The sequence below is a fragment of the Diabrotica undecimpunctata genome, chromosome 8, assembly GCF_040954645.1.
Source record: "Diabrotica undecimpunctata isolate CICGRU chromosome 8, icDiaUnde3, whole genome shotgun sequence".
NCBI lineage: Eukaryota > Metazoa > Arthropoda > Insecta > Coleoptera > Chrysomelidae > Diabrotica > Diabrotica undecimpunctata.
This window is the reverse complement of record NC_092810.1, coordinates 67,903,370-67,925,371: the sequence shown is the minus strand read 5'-3', so window position 1 is coordinate 67,925,371 and position 22,002 is coordinate 67,903,370. Positions and strand designations below refer to the sequence as shown.

Below are 22,002 nucleotides of genomic sequence, written 5' to 3'. Positions count from 1 at the left end.
CTGCTGAAAGTTGAGTATAAACCCAGTGGGTCTTCCCCAGTCAACTGTAAATAATTGCTACCTCCAACCAATCATTCAGTGCTCGTGTGAGACGTGAGACCGAGTTGCATATAGGACGATATTATACTATACTCGCAATATCTCCTAGTCAGTAGTCAAAAGCAGAGGCAGAACTAATCTTCTTCCGGTCGGTGGTCGGTGGAATGCAAACGTTCATATAGTGTTCTATAATAGTGTTACCATTTCAGTATTGGTGTCTATCGCTATTTTTTTTAAATATTTGTATATTGCGGTTATTTATAGATGAAAGCCCAGAACGTTTAAAATTGTGGCATCTAATTGCGTATAGTGAAAATCAGAAGTATTCGGAAAACAATCAACTAATGGCTTTGATACTGTAGATTGAAATATGATTTTGGATTTAGGTAATAGTTATGTGAGTATATTCTTTAATATTTTCATATATTAGGGTTTTATCGCAGGAAATAACCAAATACCACATATAAGATAAAAACTTCATTTTCACGTTTAACCTTGGAAGTAGGTGGTTCACAATAATAAATAATTAATAATGTTATAAATAAAATATTGAAAATTTATTTTTCCATCGTTTTACATTTTTTTTCTAAATTGGTGGAATTATTTTGGTAGTAGCGGACCTTTCTTAAGTTACCATGACTACACAACCATTGTATGTTTTATGCTGAAAAAAATTATAAGGGAAAAATATTTATCTCGAAGCATTCACACTGTTAATATATCATGATTTCTTTGCTGTCGTGGTATCGGTATATATGAAGATAACACGGTTTTGTCGTTATTGTTTGTTGTCTTTTGATTAAATTTTTTGTATATTTTTTTTATTGTATACATATTTTTTAATTATTTATTACCGAAATATAAAAATATACTGTGTTACAATATACTTCTTTGCAAATTTAAACTTTGTTAAAAAATTGTTCTTTAAACAATTTCCACTCAAATATTCGTATAATAAATATTACAAAGCGAGTTCTTATTGATGGTTAGGACTTTCGCCCTGGATTGTTCTGCCACATCACCCATCAAACTTAAATTGGAAAAGAGTTTTGGAATTTTCTGAATTAAAAAAAAAACTGAAAACATTTTACAAGTTGGATGTCTAAAAATGGGATAAATGGAGGTAATGGTGCTTTCACCAACAGTCTTGAATTGTTTCAATTATTTCTTATCCCTTTTCCACAGAGTGTCTTGTAAACTGCTCGTCCAAAGTCCGTCCCAACGTATAAGTATTTTCTCGACCATAAAACTTTCTGGATAAGTGAATTAAGACATTTTTTATGATGCTTTAAAGTAAACATTAAAAATGACGGATGAGTCATTTTGTAAAATTATTTTAAATATGATCATATGGTACGTAATATCCTATTTGGGTGCTCTTGTGTTATTGGGTTGTTGGATGTTCTCCGAATTTTGTGCAATTTGGTCGCACCGTTTCAAAATGGCGACCTAACTCTTTAATAGCGACTGGGTAAAAAAGAGTATGGTAATAATTTAGTTGCCTTCGCGTTTTGTAGAAAACACCCGAACAGGTGAATAGAACCTCTTGTCTCACTCAGTATGTTTTTGGAAAGAACACTGGGATTCAGTTTAAAATCATTTTCACAATTCAATGTTCGATGAAAAATATCTGTCATTCGGTCAATCAACACAAATGAATGCTATTAGTATGTGAGAAACTGAGAAAGTAAATTGAACTGTTGTAGTATTTTTCAGTTCAAAACCCACAAATTATTAGGGGTAATGCGTACTTGTTTTTAAATGGTCGTTTTGAATATTAATCGGTCGCCATTTTAAAACGGCGCAACATAATTACACAAAAGTATAAAAACATGCTCAGTTACAGATCTTTCGAATGAGGTATTGCTTGCCATACGATGCCAATTATTATTATTTTACAAAATGACACCAATTCGTCATTTTGAATGATTACCTCATTATAGAAACAATGTACAAGTTGCTTAGCTTGGTTACCCAACAAAAAAAATAATTTAATTTTTACAATTCAGAAAATACTTTTATAATTTAAAAAGACGAGATCGATTTTGCCGTAAATTATTTGTTCTACGAGAATCTAAAATTCTAGATAAAACCGAAATCCGGATGGTACCGCAGTAGTCCAATCATTTTTATCTCAGTTCTGAAATTCTGGATCCCGCTCACTCTTGATTCCACACAGCGCAATGGCCTCTGGAAAGAGGCGGGTAAAAGTGTTCTTTAACTATGGAGATTGATAATCTGAATAATCAATTCAGGTGCTGCAATAAAATTGTCACCTGCACGTCCAGAATATTACTTGGTACTACTTCTAGTTTTACGAAAACGGAGCCATAATCGACTGACACTTTGGTAGACTCTCATACGCTTAATTTATTGCATGCCAGCTTCAAGAAGGCCTTCCACAGATTATTTATTGAAATATATTTTTTTTATGTTTCTCCTCTCCTTCGATTTCTTAATAAAATGGTTGAAACCGTTTTTGGATCTTTGGTTATCTAAAAAAATATAAAGAACGAGGAGTTATAATAATACAATATAATTTAAACAACCACCTAGTTAATTTTATTTTTTCGTTTTATATTATAAAAATATCTAGAGGTTTCAAATGTGTGTATTTTTCATTCTATAATTAGCTCAATAAACGTGTAGCTCTGACATATGTGAATATATTCTTGGTAGCTTGTTTATTATTGTAGATTATAATATATATTGTATAATAGTACATCTAGAGATTATATCGAACATTTTTTTATTTGATCTTGAAATATTCCGAGAAGAATTTTTAATTCAACTTTTTTCTTTACGCAAATCGTAGCGTTCCTTTTAGAATATGTCGTAACTTACCAAATACTGCCCATTCCAAACCTATACGGCGCCGAATCTCACAGGTTTGATTGTTTTTTCCTATTCTAATTTCATATCCCAAGTAAATGTAGCTAAAACCTGATGTATTTCGTTGCACCTATTTGCATAACGTCACTTGGAACTAAATTGGTCATGTATTTTATTTTTATAAAGTTTATGTTCAGGCCTACTTGTTCTATTTCCTCTTTTAGTTCTTATGTTCTTATCATTTTGTAAGCTTCATTGAAACTTTGTAGTAATTACAGAGCAAGAAAAGCTAGGAAGATACCAGCTGTTTTCGAAGAATAAATTTCAAAAAGCACTTCGTTTTTGCGAATATTTTCGAAGTAATAATTTTAAAAATGCGTTTATTAAGTAGGTAAATACAGAAAATAATTTTAAAACTAACAGAAATGGGAGACTATGATGCAAAAATCAAATTTTCTTGTGAAAATCTTATCGAGCAGGATTTCACTATGTCATACAAGTAAACTATAAGCTTTTATAGTAGGTATATTGTTTAGATAGCCCAGGCATTGTATCCTAATATGGCATTTCGTGTCGAGTGGTTTATGCTGATTGCCAATTGAAAACAATTATGTTACTCTAAAAATGTTTGGTTTGTCTAAGCAATGTTTGCTAAAAAGTGCTTTTTTGTCAATTTTGCAACTGACATCACAACAATCTAAAAATAGCTTCGAACTTTAGCAGTCTGGCTCCCTCGGGCTTGATTTAGGGAAGAACATAAATATCAAGGACAAGATTGGTTTAAAATGAACAAGGTACATTGAACAATGAAATGAACAACTTAATAACCTTTACCGAACTTAACCTAAGCAAATCAAACTTACTCAAATCAAACCTTACTAAACCTCGCCTACCCACTTAATATCTTTTGCTTCACTCTCTGGCACCTCGAACCTCTTCTTCTCAGGTTCCCAAAACTGCTTCTTTTTGGGATCCCTTAATTTTGATAGTGGATATCTCGTGCCAAGAAGCCGAATTACAAAAGTTCTTGCAGATTCATAATCGGCATCATCAAGTGGACCAGAAAATGCACATTTTAAAGCAAAATTGGTTTTAAAGGTATTTGGAAAATTATCAATTATTTGCAATTGGGACTTATCACCATTGATTTAACTGACGAAATATTATTATTTTACTTAACGATATTTTTATTTTAATTTTATTGTATTTTAGTTTATTTTATTAAGAAACACGCATGGGACTGCGTTTGCACTCCACGTAGTGTGGTCGCGTGATCTGTCGATACATTGCATTTCTTTTGTTTTTATTTTTTCACACCTCTGCGCGATCCATTTCATCGATCAATGCATTCCGTCCGTAGTCCTCGATAAGAAACCTAAGATTCCAAAAAGAATGTGTTCCTAGTGTTCCAAGAAATTTAAACCGAAACTTAAAACTACAAACCAACGAAGGAAAAACAAACTACATGCACGTTAGTATAAAGCAAAAACACAATTGAAAAACAAAGAAATTTTTAATTGAAAACAACTAGTTTCCACAGGAACATATACCTTCAATAGTAGATGAAATATAAAATTATGTGCTTAGAGATATAAAAACGCAAATTCAAAGATTTAAAAATAAACGGTTGATCAAACGCTATAATTTCAAACAATTTTCTCAACTGAAGGTTGAATTATATCTATATTACACCAGCATCATTCAAATATGAACAGGTAGAGGTTTAAATTATTAAAATATTCCATACAGCAATTACGCCATTTTAGAAATAATCTATTCCACATTACGTAAGAAATTCCGTAAATGTGTACCTACATGTAGCAATTAAAATAATTGAAGGATGGTGGTAAATATTTAACACAAACAAATCTTTACAGGAACTAATACGTCATTAACAGTTTATAATGGAGGAAAAACCGCAGTACAGTCAATATTGGTTGCAATATAAAGTGATCGTCTGTCTCTTTAAACTAATGACTCAGTGGCACTTATTTTCTTGTGGAATATTTTTTACTAAATATTTTATATATTGGGATAAACTACAATAAAATTGTAATATTGTAAATCAATAAAAAGTGGGTTAAGGGGAATCATATCAGGAATCGTCAAGATGGTTCAGCTTTATTCGTCTCTATAAGTTAATTGCACATTCTGATATTGATTTTTTAATAAAAATTAGGGATGTACCGGATCGGGTACCTGGCCAATCCGAACGGAACCGGAATGCCTACCGCTAACGGAACCGGACCCCGGAAGGTCGGATCAGTACCTGCCAATACGGAATTATTTCAATTCCATAACAACTTGTAAAAATCACAGAAATTAATAAAAGCAATATCGATGACGATAAGTCTTAGCCTGAAAAACAAGTAGATGATAGGGATAGCGTGGTTATTATTAGCGAAGTTGACGATGAAGTATCTTTAACCGCTAAGCAAAAAAGAGCGAGGATGAATGAAAAAAAAAAGATTCTTCATCTTTCGCACTGTGGAAGTGCTACGCTGACTTGGACCTTCAACATCTACATTATATATGAGTAGTTTCAAAGCTAACATACTCCATGAACTTGAAGTATACTTTAAAATTCCGATTATAGATTACAAGTCAGACCCAATTCAGTGGTGGAGCAGACACTCTGGAATTCCGGCCAGGATCATGATGATTCGACAGTTAACAGTAGGTCCGACCAATTGGTCGGATCGGGCCGGAGTAGTGGTACTGTATTGTATTGTATAAGGTTGAACGGCTGTGTGGAAACCTCCTTGCACTACGAACTATCGAGTTTTGTGGACACTTCTTCCTTCCAGTTTTAAATTTAATTTAAAAACTGTTTGGTTAGTCGATTTTTTTCGTTAGTCGTATTCTTTTATTTTCTTATTTTATTGATCTTATTATCTTATTGATAGTAGATATTGAGTTTTTTTCTTCCACCTTCAGTTTTCTATCTATCAAATCCTGTAATGACTTTTACTCTTATGAGAAATCTCTTTTCATTAGTATACTATACGTTATACGTCACTGGTTTATAAATTTATAAAGAAATAGTATTGTTTATAAAGAAATAAAGGCTTTGGAAAATTTATAAAATAATATGTATTGTGTTTAAATGATTTAAAGCGTGTATCACTCTTACATACTTCATAAGGATATCGCTTCGTTGTTCCTTTTCCTACAGGTATCATAATAATAATCGATTAACAAAATTGATTTGCTAATTGAGGCACTTTTTCTTTATTTTCGCATTTCTTTTTTTTTCAATAACTATACTTTCTTTGGTATTGTTTATCTTAATTATATGTTCACCTGCAATTTATTGTTATTTATATTACAGATCTAACCTAACATGTTTGTTTACAAAAAACTGTACGAAAGAAATGGCTGACACTAGTTTGTGATGAAAAGTCCTATTGTACGGTTTCTTATCTTGTTATTCAATGTTCTGTGAATTGTTTCGCATATTATATACTGAAACCTGTCAGTAATGATTACTGATTATTTCTGTTCTATCATTCTACTATTCTGCTGTTTTTATTTTACTTTTGATATTACGTAATCTTACATAATAGTATTATTAAATAATATAACTTTCTTATATCTTATAATGTATCAACAATATTACAGTGTACTCATTATAACGAATTTTTAAGTTAGAATGTTGGCGAGTCTGTTATGATTCATCGCATCAATTCCCAACTGGTTTTCGAGGAATTAAAGTGTGGAGCATCTTTTTGTTTCGTTGACCTTATTCATGTTAGGTCCAATTCCATGTAATGAATGATACTTAAAACTGACTTTTTCATTTACATAATCGTCGTAGACGATTTGTTATATTTTCTTTTTGTTAGTTATACCATTATCACATAAAACATTAGATAGATAAAAACGTTTTCTATGAAAAGTGAACGAATTTTGTGTTAGATTCCATGAAATATGAAATATATATATATATATATATATATATATATATATATATATATATATATATATATATATATATATATATATATATATATATATATATATATATATATATATATATAAAGGAAGCTATGAATAACAATAATAAAATAATACATACGTAGTAGCATCTAGGTTCTTTGTTAAAAAAACATACCCCATACCAATTTCCAGAGGAATAAAATAATTATTTTCATATACAATTACTATATAAGACTACATCGTCCAAGTGGTTACATTGTAGTCTCCGTTAAATGACTTGTTTGTACTATTGTACACGTCTACAAATTAAGTCAGACATTTACTGGTGACATTCGGTTTTCCGCACCACTCTTGGCTGTCGTCAGACTGATGAAGATCTACTCCTTGAATAGTTCTAATATTCAGTAATAATACGAGAAAGAAAGGAAGAGATAGAGAAAGAGCAGAAAAAATGATTGTCAAATTTTGTTAGAATGGTCAATATTTTTTAATTATTGTTACGATTATGTCATGGTATTATTTTTAGAGTGCCGCCTCCCTACGGAGGTTGGCATTCATAATGGCTATTTTTATTTTTGAACTTGCTACTATAAACAAATCAATCTATCTGCGTTGATGCCAATCACGTAGATTCTTCAACCGAGAGTTCTGCCTTCGGCCAACAGATCTGATGGTCATGGTATAGTAAGTTTCACAATGTGGAGATAAATCACAATTATTATGAATATTGTCATGTACAGCATACAAAGAATAATGTACATTTAATATAAAAGTCGTTGTCTATAATTGTACAGATCAAGATCTAAGAAAATAATTGGACTAGCAATATTAAAAACTTAATTATATTTTTATTATTTTATTAACATTTAGGGCTGAAGACAATATGTTAGAATATAAACAATACATTCACCATATTATGTTCTCTGCGTTAAAAATAACCTTATATTGATTTTAATATAAATTGTACTTGTGTACTTGTGGTCATTCTGTGGATTCCACTTATCGCTTATCACAAAGATATTTACAGACTTTTACATCTGAGATCAATACGTTCTGCCAGATTTACGATAAAATGTTGGTTTTGTGGTTTTAAGTAACACATACAATTTAAACGACGTATGCACGCAGAATACTTAACCTAATTTTAAGAGAAATGTCTATTGACGTTCAGTTTTCACAAAAAAGTCAATACTTCTGACTAACGAACCTGGAATAGGTTTTAACTGCTTGAATATTACCAAATACTTAAACCACATATGAAAGATTTCTTTGCAAATACGATGCGTAATGAATATAGTTATTATTAAGTACAAAGTAAAAGGGGAAAATCTCAGTGGTTGGCTGTATACCACAGTTAAAAAAACTTACATAGAAGTAAGAACTTCTTGTGTATAATGGTTATTATTATGACACTCATCAAAGTGTTGGTTTTCACGGCCGCGGCCGTTGTCTAGTAGTCTGTTTCCTACCATATAGGCTGTTTCTTCCCAGCGTTTCTTTAGCGGCTGCGACAGATATTTTCAAAGGATACGTCGGAGGGCAGCTGATGTTGATTGATAAAAATTGGTGACTGTCATTAAGAGTAATAATGTTATCTTTTATATAATGCTTGATAGAATATTTCTTCAGAGTACAAGTTGAAGAAGAGAGATGAAAGCAGTTTTGTCCAACTCCACGTATGATTTGTATCTCTTCTCACATCTCTATGGCTACTGTTATTTTTATTTCTATTTTCCCTCTCGTATCTTGAGACCCATTCCGGAATCTCTTTACCAGCATCTAATATTAAACTGCAAGTCAAAAATCACAGCAATCGTTACCAGGTATTGATTTACTCAGGGCGTGTTTTTATGTAGAGTGTGGAGATTGCAGTTAAACATATCAAAGACAAAGATCATGATAGTGGATAAACTACATAATAATCATCCACACATAACCACGATTGACCAGTTTGAGGTTGTGAGTTCATACTTATATCTGTGATCATTGATCGCAAACACAAGGTCATTACAGGAAAAAATAAAACGTAGATGTGATCTAGCAAAGTTTGCCGTAGAAAACATGGTCATAATCTGGAATGGCCAAAAATTTTACAAACTATAAAAATGAGGTTGATCAACTGTTTAATATTCCCAATACTGACATACTGAAAGATAGACGCCATGGCATGTTCTCTTGGAGAAGAATATTACGAATTACCTGGACTTACCACGGAACAAACAATTCAATTTTAAATGAGCTAAAGGTCAGCAAACGGCTTTCCAGCAAAGTTAATCTCAAATAATTAAAATATTTTGGACATGTTGTAACGTTACAAACGTCACATGTTTTTTAGATACAGCCGGTAGAGCATGAAACTCTTAATCTAAGGGTCGTGGGTTCGGACCCCACGTTGGGCGCCAATGTGTAACAATCGTAACAGCCAATGGATAATAATGGAGTTACTACCTACATACATCATTGGATTGTAATTGTTTTACAGTAAAATGACACCCTAGTCGTGTAACTATAAAGCGACACTTAAGATGATAATTTTTTTGTAATGTCTTCGACTAGCTCTGTCTCAGATGTAGGTACGTTTTATAAATGCAAATCTGAACAGTGAGAACTGTTGGCAGCAAAATCATGCAAAAGACGTATGTATAAGTTAAAAGAAATGATCAAAGACAGAAATCTTTAGAGGCGGATACTATACGACATCACGGTGACCACTACACTCCCTTTGGGGAGTCAGAACTAAAGAGAGAGATGGAGAGCCACTGTTTTAAGAGAAATAAAAGAAAGAATTTAGAAATTTCAAAAAGTATAAAATTGTTTTTCTAGAAAAAAATCGAGTGTGTTTGAAAGAAATACCAAAGCAATAATCCCCCAGTTTTTAAATATCCCTGAGTTGTTAGTTGCTCGTGTTTGTTTTGATATGCTATTTATTTAGAAATACCATCATTTTCTCAATATTTACTACATCTAAAACTGCGAATTAATATTAAATATTATCTAAAATATATTAATGTTTCTTTCAGATGTCTGCCGAAAACTCATCCCTCTCTTCTTCCACATCTGAGGCTGATACATCACCAACTGAGGAATCTCCAAAAATTCGCAGTATTATAGAATGTTACGAATCTAAAAGTTCTCCCACTGTTAGCCGGGCGACTGGCAAAAATCGAGTGGAGAATTTAAAGAATTCACTTCAAAAAACCTTGGATACAAGTTTTAACAATATATGTTCCATACGAGATTCTGATTCAGAAAATAATGACAGTGAAAAAGTATCTTCTATTATTAAGAAATTCGAGACATATCGGCAAAATGTGCCCAAATATTGCACCAATAAAGTTAACAAGGATACGTTATTTTATTGTTGTTTAATAATAGAAAAAGTGAAAGATATAGCCAGGATTAAATTTAAATATCCCTCAAATGTAAGTATAAATATTGATTCAATTGAAAATACACTTAATATCTTGAAAGATGAGTCGAAAAGGCATTCAGAAATTAATGTGTCAGTTCTTGTCTTGAAACATTAAACTTATTTACATATATATATATATATATATATATATATATATATATATATATATATATATATATATATGAATAATATATATATATATATATATATATATATATATATATATATATCTTTTAATTGTACCGATATTTCACTTAATATTTTCTACTTTATCTCCCTATTCTTTTCAAAGATAAGCTCGTATGATTACCCACTATTCACAAATTAGTAATTTGATCAGTCAATCTGAATTTTCGAATAGACTTGCCGTCGCTACCTTGTATAATTATTTAATTTTGATTTAATAAATAATACTTTTCCCCCTTTTAGGCTGAAGTTCCTCAAAGCATCGAACATCTGTGCTTTCCCGAAAATGACATTACAACGCTAACTATGTCGGACCTCTCGCAAAACTATTCCCTCTTGATAACCAATGATAAAGGAGAACGTACATATGGATACTGCAGAAGAGTCCTTCCTGAAGGTTCATCGTGTTGTTTACCACTAACCTATTGCATCTTGAGCAAATATAGAGCACCCAGGTAAGAATCAATTATACCATTAAATGAATGTATGTATGAATATACAGAGCCAGGTGTAATGTAGTCATTTTTAATTTTGTTATTCATTCGTTATTTTTGTCTTTTTTTTTTAACTGTTGAACATTCAGTGCTATATGTTCGACAATAGTTCGTCGTAACTTAGAAGTAGTCTTAGAGAATTTACTTTTTAGTTTCATTGAAATTTTTCTCATTTCCTTTCATTTCTAAGCTGTTCTAGATACAGTAAGTTAAGTTTTAAATTAGATATACACACTATAAATGGCAACACTGCACGCCGTCAAATTTCCACGAACATCCGTTGCCCCGTCGCCAATAATTTGTCATTATACAGTGGTTGTTTAAAGCAATAAGAGCGTAGATTTTTAATTTATTTTTGTAAACAACATGTCTGTTTATAAAGCCCGCAGAAAAGGTTCAAATAATAAAATGGTTTTATGGTGGTAATTCTGGACAACAGTGTGTAGATTTATTTTCTGTATTTTTTGAGGGGAGACCAATTCCTTCCTTACAGTCAGTTTATAATATTTTTAAAAAATTTGAGTTGTTTTGCCTCAAAAATCGCAAAAAATGTCACGCTCAAGAAGTGTCATCAGAAAAAGTTGAGGAAATAAAATACCGAGACACAAAAATTTATGTAACAATCGAGGTAGATTCAACACGTTCAAGTAGTTCAGCGTTGCTAGAGAGTTAGTTGTTAGCAATGTTACTGTAACGAAAGTATGGAAAAAGTACGGTTACAAACATTTTAAATATTCGAAAACGCAGCAGCTTTATCTAGACGACTACTTTCGAAGAATGGAGTTTTGTGAAACTCTAATAACAAAGGCTAATGATGAATCCAATTTTAACTGATGAATCTTCTGTTTCGTTAGTAGGGAGACACAATCCTTCCATTACGAGGTATGGGCGCGAGAAAACCAGCACAGAAGTGTTGTTGATCGAAGTCAACGTCCTCAAAAAGTTAACATCTGGACTGGCATTTTAGGAGACCACATAATAGGTCCATTTTTTATTTAGGTAACTTGAATAGTAGAGTATAATTGGGAGTACTTAAACAATGCTTTCCCGAATCGAGTTATTACTGGAACAGGCGATATTAAGTGGTCTGCTCGATCTCCAGATCTTACACTCCCGGACTTCTTTTTTGGGGATATTTAAAAAGCATCGTCTATGATCATCCTAAGGCTAGAGCCTAAAATTTGGATGAATTAAAAAACCGAATAAGAGAAGTCTCCAATTCGGTTACAGCAGAAACTCTTACATCTACCTGCAGACGATTTTATGACAGATTGGGATACTATTCAGCCGCAGAAGGTCAAATATTTGAATCATTCATATAAAGAATTATTTCTTATTTTATTAGGAAATATTTTTTTATTTTCAATTAAAGTATATTTTTTGTTTTATCTTTTTAAAGAAACTCGCTTTTATTTTTAATTCAACCACAAAAAAATGTTTACATTATTACTTAAATACCGATACAAATGCACCACCTTATATTGGTCAGTATATTTTAATCTAGTTTATATTATAAGTGTTATAAACAATACTAAATGGTTTTCGTTTTCTGTCTAGGAGTCTAAGGTGTCGAAGTGTTACAATTACCTCGTACGAGGCAATATTGATGATTTTAGCGCTTTATGTAGTTTGCAATATTTAATCCAAAACTCAACGTACTGTTCTAATCGTTAGAACATTCTAGATATTCTGTTTTTGTACAAGGTTGTGACCTTTTTTTTAAAGAGTTTGAGTCCCCTGTTTCAGTGCCCTGATCATCTTTCAAAATGACCTTTCTGTATTTTATCGTGGAATAACACTCTTATCTAATACAGCACTGATAAGATTAGATAGAAATTTAGCACCGATTTGCAATCTCCTACCTAAACATGAAATTTAACACTCCCTTTATTTAACACCTTTGCTAATGCTATTCACTAATATCATACATATAATTCCGGAAACTCCTGTTATATTTAGTCCACCACAGAATTTTTCTAGGTTTTATATCATATGCATTATGAAGATCAACGAATACTCTTATGTTTATTTGTTTGAATTTTTTGTAAATTCTTCTTCCGCCATAACACTATAAGTTTATCTTTCTCGATTCAGATTTCTCTTTACATATCGAACATTTATTTTAGGTAGTATTCTGTCTAATTCCCTAAAAGTTTAATATTGTTTGTATATATTTACAGTTTTAAGTCTTACAATAGGGTAATACCCTATTTAAAATACAATCTGCATTCATTTCTGTTAAATAGCTTTTAGCGTGGTGATTTCGTTCCTTAAATAAAATTCGTGAATTTTTCTTCTGATTATATTTTTTTTTTTGACACTGTTTAATACAATATTCGTACATCCTTCGTGAATCAGTTTTTTAAGGTTTGTATTACCTTGAATTATTCGGAAAATTCGATACTTTCATCAAATCTTCACACAATGCTGCAAATTCTCTATCAACATATCTGTATTGTCTCTACCCAATCCTTCATATATCGATTTGATCATTTTTTTTCTCTCACAAGTAACGCAACACCATTTATCTTCTACCAGATCTACTGAAAGTTGGTTTCGTCTTCATTTTACTCTCTTGTGTTTATTAAATACTGGCGACTTATCCGATTTCATTGTTTGTTTACCTTCGAGATTACGTAGTTGCCATTAAGTATTTTATTACTATCGAAAAAGATAATTCTCTCGCTGCCCATCCCGTGACCTGCAAGTACATATTGACTGTACTGATACGTGGTAAATAGTAAATTTACCAACACGACGAATCTACACTTTATCTATAATATGTGTTAGTGGCAGAAATATTAATTGAGAAGCGAATTTGCGTGATAATAAATAAATCAGTATATAGTCGCACCCCACCAAATAGTACTATCAAATTTTGAGTATAATTAGAATAAATTTATTTGAAACCTTACATTGTATCCATTTTAATTCCTCGTGGTAATGTATCTTTCTTTAATAATATATAATGTTTGGTGAACTAATCGTATAGATCTTGAATTTATTTTTATGTTCTAGGTTTTATAAGAAGATTTTAGTTGAACTAGAATCGAGGCACGGAATTCCGAACAAATATAGAGACGAATTAATCAATCAATTCTACAATCAAAAATTTCCCAAACATGGAGACTCAATAAGGATAAACCTCAATGATATAGAACCAAATGTTTACAAGACTGAAAATAATAAAGAAAATAGCACTAAGGAAAACTTAGAAGAATCCGTTGAATTAGATTCATACATTCACGTAAACAGAACTGGGGATTATGCAGGAAGTCGGAGACTTTCAGAACAAATATTCATTAATGGGGATGATATGAAAAATCTTTGTTCGATACCTAGTTATATAGTACAAAGCGAAGAAAAGAATGAACTGGTATTAACGCTTCATCCTGATACTAGATATGAGGACTCTGATCTCAAGAAGTTGCATCAATTGCCTTCGGAAGTATTATTGAAGATATTTTCTTCGATGTTGTTGGAAAGAAAAGTTATACTTATCAGTTCTATGATGAGGTAAGTAATCCCAATTTTATTTAATTAAAAAAATGTGTTAAATACTCAATAAGTTGGCACCATAGAAGTAGCTGTTAACACAAAATAGCAGCTTTTACCACTTATCCTGTTCGTCTTTATGTTCCTTTTATATCGGAGATTCGATATCATCAAGGCTATTTCAACCTTATGTACAGTTGTTATAAAAAATTGGTTGTGGTGCAATCAAACTACTCTTAAGTTTTTCACTAATATTTAGTGATGTCACCTCTTGCTTTAATTATAGTTTCTAGACGTCGAGGTATGCTCTATATGCAATATTTTTTAGGTCTGTATTGTGATACCATCCTTTAATGAGAACTTCAATTAACTGGCGTTTGGTAGTGATCACTCAGTTTGGTAGATCACTCAGATTAGCAGTTTGGTAATAACTCACTCGGTTAGTCCCCATATGCTCTCAATAGGGTTCATGTTAACGTTGGTCAACGAGAAAAACCTGGACATAATAGTAGAACTGTTCAACGCTATCTATACTACGGGAATCATCCCTAGCGAAATGTTGACATCAGAATTTGTGTGTTTGCCAAAGAAAGTGAATGCCAAAGAGTGCAGTGACTATCGAACCATAAGCTTAATGTCGCATACCTTGAAAATTCTGTTGAAAATTATCCACGCCAGAATTCACTCTAAACTGGAGTTGGATATTAGTGACACACAATATGGGTTCCGCAATGGTATGGGTACCAGAGAGGCACTATTCTCCTTCATCGTGCTGACGCAGAGATGTTTGGATGTTAACCGTCCTCTTTACGTCTGTTTTATAGACTACAATAAAGCGTTTGATAAAGTAAAACATGACCGACTCATGGAAATTCTAAAAAAATAAAAACCTAAATGAAAGAGATTTAAGGCTTACAATCAGCGAGCAATAGTACGAATTGAAAAAGAGGCATCTGAAGAAATGGAAATAATGAGAGGAGTCAGGCAAGGCTGCATACTATCACCTCTATTACTTACTAGTTACTATTATAACGCTTATTTTGAAGAGGTAATTCGAGAAACTCTGGAAGATGAAACAGTCGGCATAAGAATAAATGGAGTCTTAGTTAACAACATGAGATATGCAGATGATACAGTAATAATAGCGGATAGTTTACAAGATCTGGAAAGACTCGTAAGTAATGTGTAGTAGGGAGTACTAACTCTCGCTCAATATCAAAAAGACGAAGTTTATGAAAATTTGTAAAAACAACCATAATACCAACGAAATCTTGATAGTAGAGGGCCAGCAGATCGAAAGAGTAAAAAAGTACACTTACACTTACCTAGGAACACTTATAACAGAAAATAATGACTACACTGCAGAAATCAAAGTCAGAAACGAAAAAGCACGTTCTAATTATATGAAAATGAAAAAGGTCCTATGTGGCAAAGATTTAACATTAGCTCTTAAAGTACGCCTAACAAAATGTACGTATACTATACTATAGAGTGGAATCATGGACGTTAAATCTAGACACAATGAGACGACTCAACGCCTTTGAAATGTGGACCTATAGAAGAATTATAAGGGTTTCCTGGGTAGATAGAGTTACGAATAATGAAGTACTGAGAAGAATAGGTAAAGAAAAGGAAGTTGAACTTACAATTATAGAAAGAAAGCTAAAGTATCTCAGACATGTGATGCGGGGCGAGAAGTATGGCATCCTGCGACTTTTAATGCAAGGAAAGATAGATGGCAGAAGAAGCATCGGAAGAAGTCGAATTTCATGGCTTAAGAACCTGAGAGAATAGTTTGGATGCAGCTCAAAACAACTATTTAGAACTACTGCCTCAAAAATTAAAATAGCTATGATGATTGCCAACAACCGTAGTTAAGATGGCACCTGAAGAAGTTGATTCATGTTGAATCTGCATATTCCATAATCTGTACGCTCTTATTTTCTATTGTCACCTTTTTGGGATTTTTTATAATATATTCTAGGGCTAGACTGAATAGAATGCAAGTTAGTGCTTCTCCTTTTCCAAGACCTTTTTTGACGAAAAGTTTTCATCATACTAAACACATAATTCAAATAATAATGTTATCCCCAGAAGAATGCAACTGTAATATGCCACAGAAAAATGGCTTCACGAAATCTAGATAGATGCTAATTTATTTTAGTTATTAATTTAATGTGATACGATACATAAACTTTTATATATTTTTAGTAATCTTTCGTCGTGTATAGACTCACTTCAAAGTATTCTATATCCTTTTACGTGGCATCATACATGCATACCAATTCTCCCAGAATCGTTGTGGGACATCGTGGAAAGTCCAACACCCGTACTATGTGGAGTACTGTCCAGATCCGTTGTTGAAAATTACCAAATTGAGAATGTAAGTAATATTAATATATGATTCATAAATATCAGGGGCGGGCTAAGGCCTAGGCAACCTATGCACGTGCCTAGAGCCCGTAATTTTTAGGAACGAAAATTGAGTTTTTAATTTTTATAATTCTTTCAAATTATTATTTTTATATAACTTAAAAACGTGATATTCATAATTATTGCTAAAACATTCAAATTATACATCAATATCACTGTGACCAGATACAAGTTCTACACCAATAGGTGGAATGCATTACAAAATTTTTGTAAGAGCACTTGAGTATTAAACCCATTTGTAACGCCAGGTGGTCTGCTCGCTCCGATGATGTGAAATCCTTAAAGATAAATCATTTTTCCTCAAACAAAGATGAAAAACCATTAACAAGATCTGAAGCTACCGGTTTACATTAAAAACTTGATACTTTTGAGTATGTACTGTTACTTACCATATCAGAAAAGATTTTAGAGATAATAAATGTTTCAAACAACACTCTCTAACAAAAGGATGAATCCCTGAATACAGCAGTTTTAATATATGATTCATTAATATATTTCATACAAAGGGAAGATTTTGACAATTTAGAACAAGAAGCAGAGAAATATTAAAGATTTTGCATAAACTAATAATAAAAAACGGCAGAAATTATGTATACTATTTCATAATAAAATTCCAGAACTTGAAACACGATTCAGTGACAAATAACATTTTAAAGTTTCTATTTTTTTGTTGTATAAGATTTTTTAATTAGAAATATTGAAAAAGATTTGAGGGATATAAAACAAATAACAACAAATTCAAAACAATTTTTCATGATATTGATGTTAGTGACTCTTCAATAGAGGAATTAAAATTTTAGGAACAAGATTTAAACGTAGCAAAACTAAAAAATGAGGTATTACAATTGAAGACTTTTATAAGTAAAGAAAAAATTATTTCGCCTGTATCCATGTGATAATTTATTCAGGAAAATAATATTATTGCAGCATTCCCAAATTTAAATACAATTCTGAGAATTTATTTAACTCTTCCAATAAGCAATGCAAGAGGTGAAAGATCATTCTCGGTAATGGCCAGAATAAAAAAAATTAAGAAACACATTAGGCCAACAAAAATATTTAATAGTTTATCATTACTTTATATAGAAAAAGAGTTATTAAATAATAATTAGTTATGACAAACTAATTGACGAGCTTGCAAAATTAAAAGTGACAAAAAAGGCAATATAGTCAATATGGGTATATTTTTGTAGTAGTATTATTACTATTTAGAAGTATTATTGTTTTGTTTCGTTAAATTATGCTTTTTTAATTTTTGTACGTGTATATTATTTATGCTTTGCATATTATATGCTTTAAAACCAAACTATCAAAAGCAAAGTATGTGTCATGATTGAAAAATAGGCCCGGAATTATATTTTTGCCTAGGGCCCGCTTTAGTCTTAGTCTGCCACTGATAAATATATCCTTTTCTACTCAAATATTACTAATAAATCCAAAATACAATTATTGTCCATCCCTTAAGTATATTTGCCTTTATAATAACTATTTTATAATTTGTTATCAAAACTGTTACATAATATTTTATAACGCAATAGTTTAAAAAAATATATTGCGTAACAGACACAGGGTGCTTTTTCTAAAAGTTTAGTGGCCGATATTGAAATTCATTGTAAATTATATTTACTGGGAAGTTTTTATACTTAGTGAAGAACAAAAAAAAAATAAATATGGGATCGAAACAAAACTCTCCGTTCAGAATAAAAAAGTGTGAATTAAAACAATTATGTCATGATAAAAAGAGAGACAGACGAAATACTTGAACTAATGACACATCACCCTTCTTCATATTGATCACTAGTCATTTCTTCCACTCTTCGGGAATAATTTCTTCGTTCCATATTCTTTTAAAGATCAATAATGATAAAGTCATCTCACGATCTCATTGAAATATCTCTAGTGGAAAATTATCCACATTATTAAAGAGAAAAGGAAAGAAAGACCTCGTACCTAGGCCACATAATGAGAGATGACAAATATAACCTGCTACGAATAATAATTGAAGGGAAGATAGAGGACCGAAGACGAGTAGGCAGAAGAGTCATGTCATGGCTTGGCAATATCAGAGCTTTAACGGGTATGAACGTTCAACAATTACTAATAGTGGCGCAGAATAGAGAACATTTTGATATAGTGATCGCACACCTCCAATAATGGAGAGTGCAATGGAGAAGAAAAAGGAAAATTAGGGAGTCTTTCAGGTGCACTATAGTCCTCATTATATTGATTATTAAATTTCTACACATACAAGAAAATAAAAAATATACCCCCGACATACTGATACTTCTTTTTAACACTTCACTGTCCACTGGATATTTGAAAGGGTATATTAAGAAAATTTCAACTTTTGTTAATTTTCAGAAATACCAAAAATAGATTAAAAAACTTAAAGTGAATTATGCTTGTTTCACCATACACTTTGGTGGTAGTCTATACGTCTTCATTTAACGACGAATAACTGGATGAACCACTTCCCAGGATTACTTCTGAACTAAACCTACCATAGGAAAGCATAGAATTGAGGCCACTATTTCAGCTTTGCTCTTGTAAGTGGACATGTTTTATCATCTTGATAACAAGAGATAAACCAGAAATTAAGAAAACCATAATAGCTCCCAAAAAAAAATAATAAAACCACAAACACTTTCCTAAACACACTAACATTGACAAAAATATGCTGCTAATGAGGCCGATATACCCTCAAAGTCAGAATTCGACCTCCCATCCCGACTGCCAAATGGAAAGCACACTGAAATGTTCCTCGCTGCGGTGCCATTTATCCTAACTTTGGATCTTGAGCAGGCTGTTTAGTTGTTTAATTCAGTTATTATTTTATTATCATGTAAGATGAAGATATCATATCATTCGTGGGATAAGAAAGAAAAAGCGATTGGATTCGCCCAGCGGCATTTGCCAATATAAATAAAAAATTGGATTATATTTATTCTCTTTCAAAGATCTAAAACGCAATTCTTATGAAATTTATATAGTATACAGGGTGGACAAAAATGCTACAATCTTTATTTACAGAATATTGCATTCAAAATAATAACCAGAATTTGGACAAATAATAATTGGAACCTTTAGATCAAAAATTTTAATTTAAATCATATAACACAAATATTAAGATTTGAAAACACTTAGCCATCCCAAAAAAATTCGTGCACTAATTTTTGTTAATGTTTTAGGGTATCGTTGTAGATTTAGATACTGGTACAGTGCAAAGAGAAGAAGGAGACGAAAATAAAATATTGGCTGGAAGTATGCAGAAAGTATGGAGAAGAAGTATTATGTTAGCTAACAAAGCCGCAACTTCGTTGGAATACGTTCGTTCGGTGTATTTAAGCGACGCTTACCTTCAAGTATTTATCATGTGTTTCAAGGATTATAAGAAGTATTTTAGGGATGGAGTTTTTCAGGTATATATATTATTTATTTATTTATAAAAAAAAAAGTCTATCATGCGTATGTATGTTCTACAGTTTCTGCCGCATTCCTTATTTCGATCTCCACCTTGCTAGATCTGTCGTCCTATAAAAAGAAGTATAACTATATCATATCTTTTCAAAAGAATTTCTATAAGAACGCTAATTATTTATGTTTTGTTACTAAAATTAGTTCTCTATTGATTAACTAATAATTTTATTCGAATTTCTAATAACTAATAATTTTTAAACACTAATAATAATTAAATAATGTCCAAAAGTAACCCTGTCTTGTTTAAAATATTAAACATACGAATGTTTTTTTCACTCACACCCAAACCTTTCGAACGATTTAGTCATCTTCAATCTTCTTCGTTTCTTTAACATCACATGAGATTAATTAAAAAAGCAGGTTAAGTCCCCGGCCCACATGATATTCATAAAAGTTTGCAGAATATAAAGTTCTGTCTATACTAGAACAGATATTTAATGATATTTATATATTTAAACTAGGCGGCATAGTAGGTTTTGAGTGAGTGCCCTTGTGAATCCGCTTGTGACACCGAATGTTGTGGGTCCAGTTCCTATTACAAACAGAAGAAGTATTGCCCAAGTCACTTCTTCGAAGATACTTATGAAACTTATGATTTATGCTGATAATTTATTGCATTTGCGCATTTATGTTTATTGATACATATAATATATTAAACAGGTTTTATACCGATATACGCCTTTCCATTCCTAATCGCACTCCTTTCTACTGTGGCAGTAATTATCTCTTGAATTTCTTTCTGATATCACCCTGTAGATGCCCTTCATCCATGTGGTTGCTGGTCTTCCTCATTTTCCATTCTAACACTTTTTTGGGGATTTTGGGGATACTAGCTGTTGTCTTTCGATGTCATCTATGATTATTCTTTCTATTCCCATTTGTTGTCTAATATCGTCATTTATTATGTGTTTTAGTCTAGATCTTCTTGCTGACCTCCTCCAAAAATCCATCTCAGCGGCTACAAATTTAGCGTTGTACTTCTTGGTTAATTGCCAGAGTTTAGCTCCATAGGTTAATACTGGTTTTACTATTGTGTTGTAAATTCGTTTTTATTGATACAAATAGTGAAATATATCCACATTATTTAATTGTATTCTTTTGTGTTTTTAGAAAGAAGAGTTTTTGAAAAATGCAAAATCAAAAGGAATAAGAAGATTTTTAAACATGTTTACGGAGACTTACATGTTTCTTGCCTTTCTAGAGACTGTTTTAAATACTCCTGAGAATCTCGTTGGATTTGACAAAAAAATAGAAATGTATGGATCTGAAGATTCTAATGTCATATTGGATAAGCTTCTTGAATGGAATAGGTAGTTTAATACATAATCTATTTTTACAAAATGTTTTATTTTTGTTGTAAATTATTACATGTAAAGTATTTTTGATACGATTTTAATAAAATGCATTCAAAAAACTTTTTTAGTTTTTTTACGTAATTAGTTAGGTTTAGGTAATTTACAGAACCTTTTTTAGCGAAAGCGAGAGAAAAAACTGGGGAAAATGGGAGGAAAAATTAAGCACGCAATAAGAAAATTTATTGAAATGTCTTCTATTATTATAAGCTAGTAAAAAATAGAACTTGCTACAGGAAAACACTGAAACGTGTTTAAGTGATTAAATAACAAATATAATATTGTTCGAAAGCTATTTTTGTGTCATATTAGTATTATGTACTATCTTTAATATGAAATAACC

At 31.5% G+C, this 22,002-nt stretch overlaps 1 protein-coding gene across 1 annotated transcript in view; it reads left to right on the top strand.

The window, feature by feature from the left end:
- LOC140447655 (uncharacterized) overlaps window positions 1–21,713 on the top strand; it is a 199,869-nt gene extending 178,156 nt beyond the window's left edge. Inside the window, exons 5-10 of the mRNA XM_072540438.1 lie at window positions 9,831–10,232; window positions 10,652–10,863; window positions 13,921–14,418; window positions 16,609–16,780; window positions 20,019–20,249; window positions 21,418–21,713. Coding sequence (XP_072396539.1) covers window positions 9,831–10,232; window positions 10,652–10,863; window positions 13,921–14,418; window positions 16,609–16,780; window positions 20,019–20,249; window positions 21,418–21,621 — 1,719 coding nt within the window. The 3' untranslated portion in view covers window positions 21,622–21,713. The remainder of the gene's footprint in view (window positions 1–9,830; window positions 10,233–10,651; window positions 10,864–13,920; window positions 14,419–16,608; window positions 16,781–20,018; window positions 20,250–21,417) is intronic.
- Window positions 21,714–22,002: the final 289 nt, after the last annotated feature.